Source organism: Engraulis encrasicolus, chromosome 2 (genome assembly GCF_034702125.1).
Source record: "Engraulis encrasicolus isolate BLACKSEA-1 chromosome 2, IST_EnEncr_1.0, whole genome shotgun sequence".
Classification (NCBI taxonomy): Eukaryota; Metazoa; Chordata; class Actinopteri; order Clupeiformes; family Engraulidae; genus Engraulis; species Engraulis encrasicolus.
The window spans coordinates 51,750,869-51,770,905 of record NC_085858.1 but is presented as its reverse complement, the minus strand read 5'-3'; the positions used below and the strand labels follow the sequence as shown (position 1 = coordinate 51,770,905).

General features: G+C 42.6%; 2 protein-coding genes across 3 annotated transcripts in view; one reads left to right on the top strand and one right to left on the bottom strand.

Moving 5' to 3' along the window:
• Positions 1-1,904: 1,904 nt before the first annotated feature.
• On the top strand, positions 1,905-14,562 carry slc5a11 (solute carrier family 5 member 11). Its single transcript, XM_063190660.1, has 15 exons — positions 1,905-2,114; positions 2,526-2,597; positions 2,867-2,971; positions 3,350-3,409; positions 3,720-3,824; positions 4,361-4,466; positions 5,164-5,244; positions 6,904-7,109; positions 7,613-7,748; positions 8,025-8,132; positions 8,554-8,704; positions 9,479-9,647; positions 10,124-10,339; positions 11,204-11,357; positions 13,474-14,562. Exons 1-15 carry the CDS (start codon positions 1,992-1,994, stop codon positions 13,710-13,712), a joined length of 2,031 nt encoding a protein of 676 aa, XP_063046730.1. The 5' UTR covers positions 1,905-1,991; the 3' UTR covers positions 13,713-14,562.
• Positions 14,563-16,899: 2,337 nt separating this feature from the next.
• The window catches only part of arhgap17b (Rho GTPase activating protein 17b), a 53,216-nt gene continuing 50,078 nt past the window's right edge, over positions 16,900-20,037 (bottom strand). Inside the window, exons 19-20 of one of the 2 annotated variants that reach the window (XM_063190647.1) lie at positions 18,904-18,957; positions 17,349-17,435 (exon numbers count right to left, since the gene is read on the bottom strand). In XM_063190647.1, the coding sequence (XP_063046717.1) occupies positions 18,950-18,957 (8 nt within the window). In that variant the 3' untranslated portion in view covers positions 17,349-17,435; positions 18,904-18,949. Of the gene's footprint in view, positions 17,436-18,903; positions 18,958-20,037 lie in introns of both variants that reach the window. The other variant, XM_063190641.1, reaches the window with a different exon arrangement.

Sequence of the window (20,037 nt, the reverse complement as noted above, 5' to 3'; positions counted from 1 at the left end):
CGTTAAATTGATTATTGCCCCCATGCTTTACAACTTGATGAATGTGTCCTTCAGTTGGGGCTATTTCACGTCTCTGTGTCCTCACTGAGACACTGATAAATCATGCTGTGTACAAATCTGAAACTGCTCCACACTCTTGCTTTTGCTCAGTTTTCAATAAAGAATAATCATAGCACTGGTTGGAATGTTCCAGATAGTGAACACTGTGCACAAGGAGCGTACGCACACCAGATTCTGAATGAAATGTTATTAAAAAAGACACCGCAGATAAGCCTTTGCAACCATGTCATTTTTAGGTACTCGTGATAAGACTGTTTTGCTGGGCTTTTAGTAAGAACTTTCATAAGAGGCCGTTTGTTATAAAAAGGAACTCTGCTGTGTTTCTTTGGCCATGTATTGAACAAAAATTGTGTGGTTTATCAATGCTGTCTGTCTGTCATCAACTTGTAGACACGTTTTCGACAGCTTTGCTGTTGTTGTCATTACCTGTGTGGGTAATAAAAAAGACTTACATTTTAACCAGCGTGTGTGGAATGCTGAATGAGGAGGTGATTGGAGTTTGACCCCGGGTGCCACGGGTCCAGGCTAAACACTGTAGTTTTCTGACACCTGCTAAGTCACGCAAGGCCCTGCCACACGATGTGAGGCTGTCTTGGTCAGACGGGGTAAGAGGTAAAACACAGGAAGAGAGAGAGAGAGAGAGAGAGAGAGAGAGAGAGAGAGAGAGAGAGAGAGAGACTCTGGGAGAGGGATCAGATCAGATTGTGATTTTCACTGAGGTAAGTCCCCTGTCTAAATATTTCTCCATGCTCTTTGCTTCTGCCCACCCCCTGTTGTCTCTCAATCTGTATATATCTATTTCTGCGTCTGTGTTTGTGTGTACGTGTTTTACATGCATATGTATTGTGACAGTGGGTACATCTTTGTATTTTATTTGTTGCAAGTCACAACAAACTGGAGACATCCACTGATGTTTGCTGTTGTAAAGTGTAGACTTCGCTTTGCACTGATGTGTGTGTCTATCCAGCTGTTTTCTGTTGCAGAGTTTTCGGTAACACTTTACTTAAAGCCAACATTATAAGCGCATTCATAACAAATTATAACGCACATTATAATTACTTACAGCGTATTATGACTACACTCATAATGCTTCATGATGCTTTATATTAACAGTTATGAATAACTATGAATCTAGCTTATAATGCTTTATAAATCCAATGGTGTCATGAGTGCTCATGGCTGGCTATAAACTACAGGTTGCCTGATGGGGCTTATAGTACATTTTGAGTACCTATACCCCTCTATGCACAGACCTGGATGATAAACTGTCATAAGGGCTCATACAATGCTATAATGTTTCATGTGAGATCATAAGTCGTCAATGTGTGCTCTAAGTAAAGTGAAGTTCATATGGATGCATCTATAATGCACTGTATAATGCACATCTATAATGCATCATAATGTACTGTAAGCCTCATCAGGCAGCCTGTAGTTTATATCCAGTCATGAGCACTCATAATACCCTTGGATTTATAAAGTATTATAAGCTAGATTCATGGTTATTCATTACTGTTAACATAAAGCATCATGAAACATCATCGGTGTAGTCGTAATGCGTTGTAAGTACTTATAATGTGCATTTTAATTTGTTATAAATGTGCTCATAATGCGCTATAGATATGGGCTTCATAGAAAGTGTTACCGAGTTTTCTGTTACAATACGTGCCATGCCATCTCTGTGGTCTTTATCTGTATGTTCTGTGAGGGTTGCCTCATTGTTTATTAGTCTGCTAGAATGTAAACATCGCCTCCTTGTTCGTCCCTGGATACTCAGATGTGAGCATAAAAGCAGTTGGCTGTAGTCTGTAACGTGTAAACACCTGGAAACACCTTGCATGGTTCAGGAGGGTGTCTCTCCTCCCTTAATTCTAGTGCAGAAGGTGATCCCAGCTACTATAAAACCCATTGGTTGGCGTTGGACATCTGTCAACATGGAGTCCACGCAGAGCCCCATCACCACCCCGTCTGGTGGGACTGCTCCAAAGTCACTGGCCACCGCTGACATAGTGGTGCTCGTCCTTTACTTTGTGGTGGTGCTGGCCGTAGGGTTGTGGGTAAGTCTGCCTCAAGTTCAAGTTCAAGTTTTTCTGTTCCCAAAAGGGAAATTAGGTTGTAGCAGGTATTAGAAACATTCAGAACAGACGCCTGATAATAAAACAACATTTAGACAGGGACACAGGTCAACATAGCAAAAAGACCTCTGAACATTTCCCATAGACTGTAACCAATACACAGAATAAGAAAATAAAATAAAAACAAATACTTCATATTTGTTTTTATTTTACATTTATTTCATAAGAGTATAAAATAATAACATAAAAGATCAGATAAAAAAATGGACAATAAAGATAGTCTGGTCTTTTCCAAATGCCTTGCTACAAAATTACTTTTTTTTATTTTTTTTATATCACTCTGAAGGATAATTATTGATTGTTGGCTTCTTGCACTGTTTCCTTTCTCTGTAGTCCATGTGGAGAACTAAGCGAGGCACTGTGAGTGGCTATTTCCTCGCAGGCAAAAACATGACGTGGTGGCCGGTGAGTACGTCAAACTTAGCATCCATCACCTATTACGATGCAAAAACAACTACATGCTGCACTCTTGTTGAATGTTTAGATGCTCATGAGTCCTATAGTAATGTCAAGTGCACGCCAGGAATTCAAGTGAAGGAATTCAAATTTACATTCCCAAGCCATCCACAATAACTCATTAACTATGTATGTTATGTACCGGTAAGTGATATACAAAACAATGTAGCACACTTGCAGGCAGGTTCTTTATACTGTATGTGTGCCCCCCGGTGCAGGTGGGAGCCTCTCTGTTTGCCAGCAACGTGGGCAGTGGGCACTTCATAGGCCTGGCAGGCTCAGGGGCCGCTGCTGGCATCGGAGCCGTGGCCTATGAGTGGAATGTGAGTAGCCGCCCATCAGAGGCAAAATGTCTGCTAAGAGTCATGTAAAGGGACATTACAAATGCATTATGTTGAGTGTGTGCGTGTTTTTTGTTCAGACTTGAATGTTGTGGTATGTGTTTTGTAGTACCAGTTAAGTTAAGTTATATTAGTTGTACTGTTAGCTGTGTGTATGTGTGTAAATTCCAAGCTACAAGTATTGATGATTATCTAATAACGTCAATGTGTATTAGAAGAGTAATTCTGTTAATCCCAGAGTGAATTAAAAGTTTGATGATATACAGTAGTGTCTAAATGGCGAAATATGAATTCAATGTGACCATGTGTTTTTGTTCTATATATGTAATATGTCTAAGTGTATGCTTGCTCATCTCTAAGGGCCTTCTGATGGTACTGTTGCTGGGCTGGCTCTATCTGCCTATCTACGTAGCCTCAGGGGTAAGGCATGACCTATTCCAGACATAGACACACACACACACACACACACACACACACACACACACACACACACACACACACACACACACAGACACACACACACAGACACACAGACACACACACACACACACACACACACACACACACACACACACACACACACACACACACACACACACACACACACACACACACACACACACACACACACACACACACACACACACACACACACACAGCAGTCCTTGTGTTCCCTTCTGTTTACCATATTGCAGTGTGTGCAGTGTTACATCTCATGTCATATTTGCAGGTTACCACCATGCCCGAGTACCTCCAGAGAAGGTTTGGAGGCAAGAGAATACAGTTATTCATTGCTGTTTTGTACTTATTTATTTACATCTTCACAAAGATATCGGTGAGTAAAGAAAAAAGTTTAATGATAATGTGATCCATACCTAAAATACGTTGTAGTCATAAGCCTTTCAATTCATGCATGTATTCAAAATGAGCTCTTGACTTTTATTTTTGTTGATGCCCATACCGTGATGAATATTGACGTTAAGCAGACCCTGTGTCTGTCCTGTGGTTGTCCTGTACGTGGACATGTATGCCAAACATTGGTTCGTTTTCATAGTAAAACCATGGTTCATTTTCGTTAAGGTGTAGGTAGCCTCTTTGTGCAGATGGGGTCGCCGGCAGGCCTGTGCACTATTTGCTGAAAATACTCAACTACATCATCACAACATTGCTAGGACAGTACCGAGGGCCTTAAGTAGCATGTTAAGACATAGCCATTACAATTTTGGTGACAGAAGGGTTATAACATGGGCTCTTAGCAAAGGGGTTACACCATCGTCAAACCATGATTAAACCATTGTCACAAACCATGCTCAAAGAACTATGAAAACTGTGGTTCACCATGGTTAATTTTGGTAAGGGGTTTCCCTGTAGGTGGACATGTATGCGGGGGCGGTGTTCATCCAGCTGGCCCTGCAGTGGAACATCTACGTGGCCGTGGTGGTGCTCCTGAGCATCACAGCTCTATACACCGTGGCAGGTATGGAGATTGGCGGCCCTTGACTACCCTCAATACACCCTCAACCCTAACCCTTATTCTAGTCACTTGTCAATCCCAGACTGTAATCTGTGTGTGTGTGTGTGTGTGTGTGTGTGTGTGTGTGTGTGTGTGTGTGTGTGTGTGTGTGTGTGTGTGTGTGTGTGTGTGTGTGTGTGTGTGTGTGTGTGTGTGTGTGTGTGTGTGTGTGTGCGCGCGCGCGCGTGTGTGTGTGTCTGCTTGTTTGTCCCTGTGTGTGTGTTTATACCCAGTGTCCTGCAGCCTTCTTTTGTGTTGTGTGTGTGTGTCGTTTGGCGCTGTGTCATATGCTGGCTGCTCCATCACCTTACGGTGATTCATGCTGCTCTCTCTGCTGGCTATTCTGTGTGTGTGTGTGTGTGTGTGTGTGTGTGTGTGTGTGTGTGTGTGTGTGTGTGTGTGTGTGTGTGTGTGTGTGTGTGTGTGTGTGTGTGTGTGTGTGTGTGTGTGTGTGTGTGTGTGTGTGTATGAGAGAGAGAGAGAGAGAGAGAGAGAGAGACAGAGACAGAGAGAGAGAGAGAGAGAGAGGGGGGAGAGGAGTGTGTATTGTGCTTGTATACATTTGTAGTTCTTCTCATTTTAAAAGTCCCCCCAGTCATACTTTCTCAGTAGTCACTGTACAGAATCATGCCACCTCCAACTGATGTCTGTGTTTGTCCAGGTGGCCTGGCTGCTGTGATCTACACCGATGCAGTGCAGACTCTCATCATGCTGGGTGGTGCCTTGACACTCATGGGATTCAGTGAGTGACCCTGAAACTAGGGCTGTGCAAGATATAGAATTTATATTGTGATAGCAATATTGCTGTCAAACAATATCAAATTTCATAATATCAAGTTGAAACAACCTTTTTGTAATTTGACTTTACTGCCAAAAGGTAGGTTACGCTAGCCGCAATACATTCCCCTCCATTTGAGTCATTGTGAGTAGAACATCACTGTGTGTTCCTCTATGGTGTGTTCCTCTACTCACACTGCTGAAGGGACGGAAGATTGTGAATTCTGTAGCACAATTACCTGTCTTTTGTTTTGTTTTTTGTTTTTTAAACCCAAACCACCACCCCCCCTTATGGGGGACCTACATTGTCTTCCTTTTTAAAAAAAAAAAAAAAGTATTTATTTATTTAGTTTAATTTCCCTTTTAACAAATTAATGTATTAAGTTTTTCTTTTAACAACAACAGAATGTAATATATAATAAAGGATAATAAAAGGTTACAGAAAAAAAGGAAAGACAGGAGAAAACAAATACAAAACCAATCTGTGTGCCCCCCAACACTTCAAAATATATATTAATTAAACAACACAACCCCCCCCCCCCCAACCCCCACCCCCATCCCAGGAAGGAATTATATCTTACTTTTGCGCTGATATTTCTATACCTTAAACATTTCTGAACTAAACAAAAAGGGAAAAAAAGAAGAAAGGAAGTAAGAAAAAGAGAAAAATGAAGGTACCTAAAGCCATCCTTCTCCATGTTTTATATTAGACCACCTATCTGCATACATGATTTTACCTGTTTCACAAGCCATTACACACTCTATTTTACAATAATATCTAACATAATTTTTAAAGACTCTTTATTTCAACTTTTTCAAATCTATCGTTTTATGTATAAATACTTTACCCAACAAACAATTACCTGTCTTTAAAAGAAATATTGTCAGTATTGACTGAAATAATCGTGATAATTTTTTAATTTAAAAAATATATATTTTGGGTTTTTTTTTTCAACTTTATTTGGACAGTATAGTGAAGAATGGGACAGAAAGCAAATGGGGAGAGAAAGATGGGGAAGAATCGGCACATGACCTGGGCCGGGAATCGAACCCAGGTCGGCGGCATAGTAACCCAGTGCCCTACTGTTTAGCCTGGCTCTCGCGAGACCCCGAGTGCTTCGTGCATCTTCGTTACACTTATGCGCGAGAGTCAGGTTACTACTGTTTAGCCACAGCAGGGCCAATAGTGATACTGATTTTTCTCATAATCGAGCAGCACTACCTGAAACATATCCACTTGGAAGGAGAACACACACAAACGCAAACATGAAACAGACCGCAACGTTCACTTTTACTCTTTGATAATGTTACAAGATGTAGCAACAGCTAGTGAAAGTCCATGTTGTAAATGAATGTATTGCAATTTGTGTAACAAACTGCTGAATCACATTTTCCTTTGAAAGCATATTAAACGAGTGTTATCATAATTGTAACATTTTAATACTGGCTCACTGTGTGTCTGGGTACTTGTGTCTTGTGTACTTGTCCATGTGTGTGTGTGTGTGTGTGCACATGCGTGCGTGCGTGTCTGTGTGTGCGTGTGTGTGTGCACTTCTGTTTGTGTGCACATGTGGTTCTGTACTTGTTTGTTCAATTGTGTCTGTGTGTCCACTCCTATATGCAGGCTTCAAGGAGGTGGGAGGCTTTCAGGCTCTCCTAGATGGCTACCACTCTGCCATCCCCTCGGTGACGGTGCCCAACAGCACGTGTGGCATCCCGCGCGAGGACGCCTTCCACCTGTTCCGCCACCCCGTCACCTCTGACCTGCCCTGGCCTGGGGTCATTGTGGGCATGACCATCCCATCCATGTGGTACTGGTGCACCGACCAGGTCAGTCTCAGACACTGGCACCAGACAAATGTTTTTTTTTGGTTAGTTTTGAATGGTTACTGACTGACTGACTGACTGACTGACTGACTGACTGACTGACTGGCGGATTGATTGATTGGTTAATTGATTGATAGATAGATTGATTGATTGATTGATTGATTGATTGACTGCCTGATTAATTGATTGATTGATTGACTGATTGACTGATTGATTGATTGATTGATTGATTGATTGATTGATTGATTGATTGATTGATTGATTGATTGATTGATTGATTGATTGATTGATTGATTGATTGATTGAATTGATTGCACCAGGGGGGTGCAAGCAGATCTCATCCTGCCTGATCTCCGCTTAAAGCAACCTAGGACTGATGCCCGCTACCACATGCCAAACATGCTTTATTGTACACCAAGTACTCAGAGGGCCTACTAGTCAACAGAGCATTGGCTTCAATGCATACCGACCTGTAACCTAACCAGCACTGTGATTTGCATTTGCAGGTTATAGTGCAACGGTCTCTGGCAGCTAAGAACCTGGTCCATGCTAAAGGAGGCTCCCTGCTTGCTGCCTACCTGAAGGTCCTGCCTTTCTTCATGATGGTGCTACCAGGCATGATCAGCAGAATACTCTTCACTGGTGAGCATTCCACAACCAACCTGAAGCTACAAACTGCTGTAGACTGTCTTACTGTACATGTTCTATCTTACCATGCCCTTGCCCTCAGAATTTAGATTGTGAATATTTCCTATTTAAGTGATGACTAGTACTAGCACGCAGATGACTTTAAAAAACTGTGCCTGATGGTGTACTGTATTCATTATCCGCTCAGTAGCATTTTTACATTTCAACCCCTTCCTTGTGACATTGTCAGACAAAGTCCAACCTCTTCTTTTCCCGTGCATGTGTATCTAGATGAGGTCGCATGTGCTACTCCAGAGCTGTGTAAAGAGGTGTGTGGAAACCCAGTGGGCTGCTCAGACATTGCCTATGCCAAGCTTGTGATGGAGCTGCTCCCCAATGGTAACACACACAAACTGTACACACACACACGCGCGCGCACGCACGCACGCACACACACACACACACACACACACGCACACACACATGCACGCAGGCACGTACGCACACACGCACACGCACACGCACACACACACACACACACACGCACACACACACACACACACACACACGCACACGCACATGCACACACACACACACAAACACACTCACAAATCTTACATACTCAGTCACACATAGTATATATGTATGCAGTATGCACACATTATTCTTTTTCTCTACTGTAGGTAAATGAAAGTCTTAGCCACCAAAATATAGGTCTATTATGCGTTTACAGAGTTTAATTAATCATTGATTTAGTTGCTTTTACTCTTTGGGTGTTGTATTACCACAACATGTATTGTGTCCGTCTGTTGTGTGTCAGGTCTGAGGGGGCTAATGATGGCGGTGATGCTGGCCGCTCTCATGTCCTCCCTGACCTCCATCTTCAACAGCTCCAGCACCATCTTCACCATGGACCTGTGGAGGCACCTCCGCAAGCAGGCCTCCGAGTGGGAACTCATGATCGTGGGCAGGTAAGACAACGGGGTCATTGGAGTGAAAGCAAGTGGTGCGTCAGGCTTTGGCAGTATCCTCAATGGATCAAAAAAGGCTCTGTTCATGCCAGACAGTTATGTTCCCATTAATGTGAGCTCCATAGGTGTGCACAGATAGCAGGGACAAGGTGGTGCTAAAGCACCTCTCCCTTTGCCCAACTGGACAAAAATGCCCTTTTTGAAAGTTTTTCTTTTGGAGGTTTTTTGTCACAACGTACTTTGGTTCATGTTGACATGATCATCTAATACTTGACAAATAAACTCATGTGACAATAATGGTCCGATATACCATATAGCCTCTATAGACTAGTAAAGGCAATGTCTGTACACACCACTGGTGAGCTCCCCATGACCATTTCCCCACTGACACACCTCTTTCTGATCACATCTTTGAGTGCACTGTAGCTGGAGCACAGGCAAAACAACACAGTATACAAGAGCTTATTGAGAATAGCACCTTTGAAATTGCATCTCGGTTGAGGCATGTTTTTGGCTTTTTGTTTTTTGCTTTGCCTTTTACATGTGCCCATGTTTTGAAATATACACATTGCTCTGAAATAGATTGAGAAGTTTGTATAGGCTTTTTTCCACTGCCGGTTTTGTGGTGGTAGGGCTACAGCTCGACACAGTGTGACTCGGCCGCCACTTTTTGCTTTACAATTGAGCTGCGTCATGCCCAATCGAAAAGCAAAAAGTGGCGGCCGAGTCACTGTGGAAAAGAGCCTTATGTGTGTCTCCTCTCTCTGTCTCCAGAGTGTTTGTGCTGGTGCTGGTGGTGGTGTCGGTGCTGTGGATCCCCCTGGTGCAGGCCAGTCAGGGCGGCCAGCTGTTCATCTACATCCAGGCCATCAGCACCTACCTCCAGCCACCCGTCTCCATAGTCTTCATCGCAGGCTGCTTCTGGAAGAGAACCAATGAGAAGGTGCAGTACCTGTAGCTGTAGCTGTACTGTGGAGGCAACTTCATATGACATGACTCGACGTAACAAAAAACTACACTCTAAAAACACAGTGTTAATTTAACACTTAACAAGATTATCTAAACAGTGTGCGATCATAGAGTGTGTTTGGTCCAAGAGTACTGTCTAAGAGTTGAATTAATGCTACATTTTTCTTAACAGTGAATAAATCTATAAAGTAGAAATCCATGTGATCCATTTGAAGGGGGTTCTACAAAAACAATATAATTGGACTTGTTCCTAATTCAGTTAATTAAAAATGTAAATGTAAAAATGCAAAAGGGGAGAAAAAGTCACAGCAATCTACTGCAACATGATTGATGGACCTGTCATAACTACTACACAGAAATTACCCTGAAGGAGTAGAAATTGGCATTGTTTCCCGTTAATCACTTTCAGAGATGTAACAGTTATCTTTTTTGTTTCTGATGGTACGGCAGGGTGCATTTTGGGGTTTGCTAATAGGCCTGATCATCGGCTGTGTGCGGATGGTTCTGGACTTTGTCTACCCCACTCCCCTGTGTTACGAGGAGGACACCCGTCCAGCGGTGGTCAAATACGTCCACTACCTGTACTTCTCCATGATGCTGTCGGCCATCACAACCATCATCGTGGTGTGTGTGAGCCTGGCCACGGAGAAGCCACTGCCGGAGCAGGTGAGGGCTCACAAGTGGGATCAGAAAACAAGACCCTTATTCTGCTATACAGTGAATTTTACATGGTTAATTCAACATCTAGATAGTTGATTTTCAGTAATTTTCACTGGGTTTATGCTACGCCCAACCTTTTCCAACTTGGGGCCCGCTTGAAATTTTCACAAAGGTTCAGGGCCCATCTCAGACCCAATTAACAATTCAAATAAATAGTCAACAGCAAAACATGCACAAATATTATTTTGGGTTTCAGAAAATGATATCAAGGCCCACTTGGGATATCTTCAGGGCCCACCAGTGTAAATTATTAAAATGTTCTGTGTATGCTGCACTTGCGAAAAGGGTTTTTCTACTGTACTGAGAAACACTTTTTACCTGAAGGTGTCAACCCTGCTTACATGTGCATTTGAATTGGTTACCCAATTGTTAATTTTCTGATCATAATGCACTGTAATGCTTTATTTCAAACGAGAAACACAATTCCGCATTCAACCTGTAAGCCCACACAGTAAAAATACCATTGTTTCAGGTAACATTGGGTCCCACTCAAATATTGTGTTAATTTTACTCTTTGGTTAGTGTATATACATTTGCAGAGTTAATTCCACTCGATATTGTGTAAATATTAATAGCTGTGCAGTTGAAATTATGCTGCAGAATTTTACTCTGACTTGTGACTCCACTGTTTAGAGTATTTTCACTCTCCGTAGTGTTCTATACTCATCTAACTGGACTATCTAAGTTTATTCTGAAATATCGACACCCCATTTTCCACTTTTCACCAAAGAGGACAACTTTGTATAACTCCCCTTTGAGATTGTGACTAATACCTGAACCCATCTGTGCCCCAATGTCATCACGGTATAGATCAGCGGCCTGACATGGTTCAGCCGGTTTGATGGCATGAAGAAGAGTGTGGAGCCAACTCAAACAGACACGGAGGCCCCACCGCTCCCAGCAGAGGTGAAGGAGAGTCCAGAGAAACATGGCACTAATGGAGCAATGCATGAGCAGAGAAGAGGTATGGCTGAGCTGGAGTAGACTGGAGTGAGAGGCGAGAGAGTAAGAGGAGGAGAGGAGACACGAGGGGAATTCTGATACACCGTTTATTTTAACTGTGCCGAAAAACACACTTACGTATTAAACACACCTCGGCAATGACACATAACAGCAGAGTACTTTAGAAGCCAAGTCATGATTCTATTATGTGACTGACAGGTTTTTGGCGGTCAAGTATTTAGTGGCTATTTTGGTGAATATGACCTCAGGCGTCCAAGGGAGAGAGCTTACAGCACAGACAGAGCTAGCTCCCACATCACACCCTGTATTCAGTGTCTAACTATTCTCTCTCTTTCTCTCTGTTTCTCATTACAGTCCCAGGAAAAAGTTTGTACACCCTTTGAAGTTTCTTACATTTCTGTCAAAATTGATCATAAAACATGGTCTGATCTTCCCGGAAATCTCAAGAAGGAACAATCAGAGTCTGCTTTAATTAATTCCACCCAAACATTTACACTTTATCATATTTTTATTGGTCATAAGGCCATAACAATCACAGGAGAGCAGGGCATAAGTAAGTACACCCTTGCATTAAGTAGGTTTTAACCCTCAGTTAGTTGCAATATCATCAACCAGACTTGTCCTGTAGTTGTAGATCAGATTAACAAAACAATCTGTTTGTATCTTGTCTCCCTCTTCTTTAGAGAACTGCCTCTCGTCAGCAAGGTTTGTGGGATGTCTGGAGTGCATAGCTTTCTTGACTTCATGCCATATAATGTCAATTGGGGGCTTTGACTGGGCTATTTCAGAATGTGTATTTCATTATTATGAAGCCATTCTAAAGTCGATTTGCTTCTAAAGTATGGGTTGTTGTCACATTTCAGGACCGATACTCTTGTGTGCTTCAACTGTGTGACAGATTTCCTCACATTTTTTCTGTAAAATATCACAATAAACTTGAGTTCATTGTTCCACTGATAATAGCAAACTGTCAAGGGCCTGAGGCAGCAAGGTAGCCGCATATAATGATGCTCCTGCCACCATACTCAGAAGAGGAGATGTAACCAAGAATAGCTAAAAATGGGATTCATTCTGCCAATCTAAAATGAATGGGGTTTCTGTCCAAAAAATATTGCTGCACCTTTGAGGTTTGCGAAAAAGCATTTATATGCTTCATAGAATTACTGCAAAATATTCTGTAGACCAACGTTGAAATTTTCAGGGGAACACACAATGTAACGTTTGGAGGAGAACTGGAGAACCACACCTTCACCAAAACATCATCTCCACCTTTGAGTATGGTGGCGGGAGCATCATTATATGCGGCTTCCTTGCTGCCTCAGGCCCTTTTCAGTTTGCTATTATTAGTGGAACAATGAACTCAAAAGTTTATCGAAATATTTTACAGAAAAAAAGTGAGGTAGTCTGTCACACAGTTGAAGCACAAAAGACAACAACCCATACTTTAGAAGCAAATCGACTTTAGAATGGCTTCATAATAATGAAATACACATTCTGGAATAGCCCAGTCAAAGCCCTGACAAAAAAACAATTGAGATTATATGGCATGAAGTCAAGAAAGCTATGCACTCCAGACATCCCACAAACCTTGCTGACGAGAGGCAGTTTTCAAAAGAAGAGGGAGACCAGATACATCCAGATTGTTTTGTTAGTCTGATCTGCAACTACAGGAAACATCTGGTTGAGGTTATTGCGATTAATTTAGGGTTAAAACCTATTGAATGCAAGGGTGTACTTACTTATGCCTTGCTGTCCTGTGAATGTTTACATCTTATGGCCAATGAAAATATGACAACTTGTAAATGTTTGGGTTGAATTAGTTAATGCAGACTCTGGTTGTTCCTTCCTGTGATTTCCGGGAAGATCAGACCATGTTTTATGACCTATTTTGACAGAAAGGTAAGAAATTTCAAAGGGTGTACAAACTTTTTCCTGGGACTGTATGTTTTTATGTCTCTCTGAAGCTGGAAGGATTTACTTATCGTTCTAACTTATATTTATTTAAGCCAGTGCCGATAAATAACGTTTTCTTTTTCTGTATGGTGTTACTTTTCTGTACTCCTTGTATTTAACTCCTGTTGACTTCTCATTTCATCTCGTAACTTCCACTTCCACAGGCTCTGCATCCACTCAGTCCAGCGAGCCTGGCGGTGGTGGTGGCTCTCGTCTGAAGAGGACATGCCTGTGGCTGTGTGGCCTGGACAAGCCCCAGGGGGGCTCGTCCGCACCCCCTCCTCCCCCACCTGCCCCCACCATCGCCTCCCTGGAGGAGGACAGCTGCACCAGGGCCATGGTGGACGCCAACCTCATCATCTGCCTGTCTGTGGCCGTCTTCCTCATCGCCTACTGGGCATGAGGTCTGGGACAGTCTCATGAAGGACAATGCCACACCCATACAGAATAGCGACTGACAATGCCACATCCATACAGAATAGCGACTGTTCTATTCTGAAGACTGTTCTTTTCGGAAGTCGATCCCTTACTTTGAGGTGTTTTTCCTGGCGGATGGGGGGTATTCCAACTACATGGTTGTTAAGAGATGAAGTGTTGAAGTAAAGAAAGAGGTAAACATGCTAATAGGAAGCCTGCCCACATCATCTATTTAAGAAAATCAGGGATCCAGGCTCTCAGGCTCTTTTATTGGCTGATGTACTACTGAACCACCTACTTGGAATTACGCCTCAGGGTTAGTGGTGAAACTGCCGACATGAGATAGAAGAGGAATTTTATTTTATTTATGAGTTGTAAATGAGTAATGTGATAACGTTATGATTCTCCTTGAGGGAAGACGTGTTGAATTGTGAGAGGTAGATTGCCAGTGCAGTCTGGGAACAGCCTGAAGGTGGCGTAGCTGAACAAGTTTGTTCATTAATCATCATTTTTGTAAATAATGACTGTGAATGTGTCTGTGAAGAAAGTGTGTGTTAAGTATGAACTTTGTAATGTCATCATGTGCCAAAAGTAGGATTGATGACAGCACACTTTATTTATTACTTGGCAATCGTTATAAAATCAACACCCTTGTCAAAAGCATGATTAGCTTGCAGTTCACTGATTTACCTCAAACTTGAAGTGTACAAAGAGAAACAAACTGTGAAAAGATGGGGGCATAGGAACCATTTTCAGTGTCAAATTGCCACAATCTGTTCTTATGGATCTCAATACTTTATAAATGGATGATATATTGTGTTACATCTCCTATTTCATGTCCTACACCCTACCTCACAACTCCTCAAGTTGAAGGTACAGGGTCATTACTACGTAAATAATCACTGCTCTTAACAATACATCAAGTTCGCATGTATGGGTAGCCATGTTTCCATGTGTGAATACTTACAAGAGGAATCCCAAACAAAAGAACTGGAACTTTTCAGATCACGTTTTAATAGCAGTACAAAGTAGGCAATCATAACTTGAAAGACAGATTTTTTAAAATGGACTTCTTTCAAGCATTTTTACAGGTTAAATTGAATGTGCATAGAATTGGAAAAGATTAGTAAATAAAACACAGCTTTGGTCACTGTAATCCCTCACCATGACAACCTTAAAAAGATCAAAAAAGAAAGTGCAGTGAAAGTATGTAAGAAAACAACTCTTGATGTTATGTCTCTTGGCCATAACAAATAATGTCCATGATGGGATGTCCTTGAGGATACGATGCCCTCTTCCCTGGCACACCCAACACTAACCGTCAACATTCACACAAATGACACTTGGATGCAAACACACCATTTGCATGTCACCATTGTCCCATTGTAGGCAATATGGGTGCAAGTCAGCCAGTGTCCTCCTGACATTTTCTGTTGCCTCTGTCCTAAAAATCACCCCGCTGCCATGGGGAAAACAACATTTCTCCACTCTCAACTACTGGGGGCTTTCTCCCATTCCAGTTCCTGATTGCAAATGAGAGAATGACCTTTACATTTTCAAGACATTGAATAAAAACTTTGATCAGTGATGATGTTGAACCTCACATCATGAGGCGGGAGGCCACCAAAGAGGACAAGAGGAAAAACTTGCACACAATAAGTTGGACAAATTTTGAACACCAGAAAACAATCCTATTTTGTTTTTTACCTAGCCAGGGTACTCTATACATAATATTTAGACTTTTGATTGTCCTCAAACATGCCCATCAAGATAACACTTTCCTTTACGGTGACAGGGTTACAATGTATCGTCACAGCCGGTCTATGAGCAGCTGCCCCACTCGCTATTTGACCCATGCCTGAGGTTCCACAAGGGATGCTGTCTAGTGAGCGCAACCCATTCATTCTGAATGGCCTCTGCGCTCGCTCGACAGCGTTCCTTGAGCCCAGTACCACCCTTAAAAGTTGTGAGTTTTCTCTCTCGTCATATCCATAGAACTGCTCTAGTATCCTTCTAATAATAATTATTAGACACAGCTGAACCGTCGTGACAGATTTTATGTATATAACAACAACCCTACTATGTGGTTTTACGTATTGTTACATGTTGTATCATTGTACCTAATCAGGAAGATACATTTTAACACTATCACCGCAAAACAAAGTATTGTCCAGATCAAACACACACAAACATGCACTGTTAAGTTACTAAACCCTAAACCCCTTTGGCGTTTGGACGAAAAGTGAGTGAAACAATGATGTGGTATGTGACATTCTTTTGTTCAAATACTCATTGAAAATCACATTTCAAAGGTTAACTGATGCTTAACCAAAGCCACATTGTCAAAACAAATTGGACAGACACATGACTGGGAAAAAAAACTTCAAAGAGAACAATCTATATAATCAAATACTTAAATGTTTTATATTCAAGTGAAAAGAAAATACATTCACAATCACAAACTTTCATATTAGCCCGGTGCAGTATTTTGGGAACTAAATAAATTGCACTGAAAAATAAAATCCTATTCTTTTCCACCCTTTTGTACAAATATGACAAATATGACAAGATTCTCTACAGTGGCCACTGAAGATATTTTCCTTCTTTCCATAAAGGCTCCATATGCGTATGTCCTAAGCTCTACGGGGAGATGGAATGTATTAAAATGTGTGTCTGTGTGTGTGTCTGTGTGTGTGTCTGTGTGTGTGTCTGTGTGTGTCTGTGTGTGTGTGTCTGTGCGTGTGTATTCACAGTGTGTGTGTGTGTGTGTGTGTGTGTGTGTGTGTGTGTGTGTGTGTGTGTGTGTGTGTGTGTGTGTGTGTGTGTGTGTGTGTGTGTGTGTGTGTGTGTGTGTGTGTGTGTGTGTGTGTGTGTGTGTGTTAGGCATAACCAAAGAAGCAGACTATGGGGCATGTACTCACATTGCAGGTTAGCTTTTGCCTTTGGTCATCTTACTTTCATTTACCCACTTTAAAAACCCTCACATAAAAGGCACACATTAAAAACACAAAATGCACCACAACACAAAGTGGTGACATTTATATGAAAATGATATAATGCGTTAATAAGAGAAAAAGCCACTGGCAACATTCAATATCATTCATAATTCAATAAAAGTGTGTGTGTGTGTGTGTGTGTGTGTGTGTGTGTGTGTGTGTGTGTGTGTGTGCGTGCGTGCGTGCGTGCGTGCATGTGTGTGAGTGTGTGTGTGTAAGAGCAGAACACTTGAAGTAATACCTAGAATTACAGATATCAACAAAATTCACATCCATCAGAAAGGAATCCCAGATCCAGACGAAGTAGCAGCTTTGAAGGTCCTGTAGGTCCATGGCATCCTCAGAGCTGTAAGTATGTTACTGTGTGTGTGTGTGTGTGTGTGTGTGTGTGTGTGTGTGTGTGTGTGTGTGTGTGTGTGTGTGTGTGTGTGTGTGTGTGTGTGTGTGTGTACAGTGCAGCTTTTTACCAGCCCAGACCTCCTGCTGGGGCAGCAGACAATACAGTACACACTAGCGGGGTTGGCAAGTAAGATGAGTTCTATTCTGATGGCTTGTGGAAAGTAAGGAGTGTGATTGGCTAGACAGCCATGTCCGTCACAGGGCTGTGCTTTCTGGTTGGAGCTCAGGGTCTGGGGAAGGAGGGTCAGGGGCCGGAGCCTGGTCCATATTGATGTCGGGAATGAGGGCCCTCCCCATACTCTTCAGATCCCCTTCTGTTAGATCAATGACACAAGAATCAGGTCAGAGGGGCTATGTCACATAATGCATACCTCATTTTACAGTCCCCCATCTTTCCATAGCTCAAGTCCCAGTTCCACAGAAGAGGAATGTCAGTGAAGTCAGGTAACAGAGAATTCTCATCACAGCGCTGGATGGAATTCAGCCGCTAGATGACTTTGACTGAAATCCACTTTAAAGGGCTGTCCACGCCGGCAAGGAAAGCAGATTTTTCTGCGCTGCGGATTTTCGCTTTTTGGTGTGCGCAGAGTAATCAGAATACAAGCGTTTGTTAATTTGCGATTTTCGCTGTGAATATTTGTGCGGAAATTCCGTGCTGGTGTGGACAGGCCTTAAGCCTGACACTGCTTAGCGTCATTCTGAAAGCCAAAAGGTAGGGAACACTTACTTTGACAGATCACATACCGAAGTAGTGATAATATACTGTTTGTTTCAGCATGTACACCAATCCAAGAAACACACACACGACATGATGTATATTTTTTCGTGACCTGATAGTCACTAAGACAAAGTGGGCAATCACTGAAATTTGGAGTTCGATAGCTTAAATGTGTAGCGAGGGCAGTGAAAGTAAGTGTTCTCCACGTTCAAATACAAGAGCAGAAGAGAAACCTGTTTCATGAAGAGACAGTAGATGCATTTATCAAATGAAATAATCTTAAATACAGCCTCCACACATGGAAGTTTGGAGAATCCATGGAGTTGTTTTTGTAGTCCTGATAAACGTTTTAAATTTTTTATGTTAATTCAACTTTCAGGAAGCGAGATATAATGGAGATACGTATGATAATATGGATCTTCCTGGGAGTCCTCGCCTCTTGTCTCATGTGCTGAAAGGTGCTTCCTCACAGGATGCTTCCATGCAGTTAAGGGGTAGCAGGTTAGTGAGGCAGGGACTACTACTACATACTATAGCACAGGCAAGCGCTTACCAGACACCCACCCACCCACACACACACACACACACACACACACACACACACACACACACACACACACACACACACACACACACACACACACACACACACACACACACACACATAACACTGTGGCTCTGTCATCTCGCACAGTATAGTGAGGGCAGGTGGCATTAGTAGAAGCAGGGATGGCATCTCTCTCACAGGAATATATATCTCTCTCACTTTCATTCTCTGTCACATTCACATTCACTCTTTCTCTTGCAGCATCCTTCCCCATCTCTCTCTCTCTCTCTCTCTCTCTCTCTCTCTCTCTCTCTCTCTCTCACCCCCCCCCCACACCCACCCACACACACACACACTTTTTTCCAACACAGACATCCCCTTTGAAACACACCTCCTGTGCCCTCATTCACCCCATTCTCCATGCTCTCACACAGTACAGTCCACAGCAGTGTGCATGCATGCAGCCATTTGCTAAGCAGCCAGTGCTAACAACCCGCTTTCATCATTTCCTGCTTACCATGGCCCCTCCCTCTGGGCCTCGCCTCTGGAGGCCGCGCGACGGATCACACATCTGGAACATGGCAACAGTTCACACGTCACACCACATGCACTTCACACTCACTCATTCACTAACAGCAGGGGCAAATCGCACAGACAAGACAATCGCATACAGAGTACAACAGACAGACACAGGAGTGACATCTCACAGAGGGCATTTGCAGTGCAAAGGTGCAGGCAGTGGGGAGCTACTGGAGTTTAATCAGACAGCTGTTTATTTGTTTTTTGGTCCCCATGCTTAGAGCCACAAGGCACATCTCCGGGGATACGACTGTTAAGTGTTACGGTTAGGAACGAGGGATCAGAGCAGGTGGAGATGGAGGGATGAGGACAGTGGCAGGGTGCGTGGGTGGAGGAGTGTTGTGGCTGGACTGCATGCAGGCTGATAGGCTGCGGTAGGTGTCATGTGCTAAGACCAGGGGGAATTTTTCGAAATGATGGAAAAGCGGGTGTGGAGGAGAGGAGGAGAGGGGAAAGTGTCTGGCTGGCACGGTGAGGCTTTTCCATGGTTGTTGGAAAGACAATGCAAAAAATCCCCCATTCCATAATGTCATCTGAGACAATGAAAATGCATGCAAATGTCTTGAAAGGGAAAGAAATAATGTTGTGTTATGGAGAGGGGACATCAGCTCTGCCCTCTCTAATATCCATATTTATTAACTTATAAAGGCCTACATCAGATTTCTCTGATGGAATGGACGAGTTAGAGTTAGACTCATTTGTCTTCAATTACAGAAAGATGGCAAGTTAAAGGAAAATTATTTTTGTACTCTGATGACCAGAACAAAGGTGGTTAAGAGCATGTGTGGTTTCTCAGAGCATTTCGCACTGATGATGACCATATGAGCGATGAGGAAAAGGAAATGACAATGCTGGTAGTCCCAATGCTGGTGTCTTCACAGATGCAACAGTACTACAATCAGTTTGATTCAAAGTAATGCTACTGTACATTATGATTGCCTGTACAGTTTATTATCCTAATGAACCAGCTTTATCCCTTTAATCTCTGCTTGAAGCTGATATTCTGAAGTTCTATGCATTCAGTTTGATTCTAAGACATGTTATGTTGTGAATACATAATTATAGACCCCTT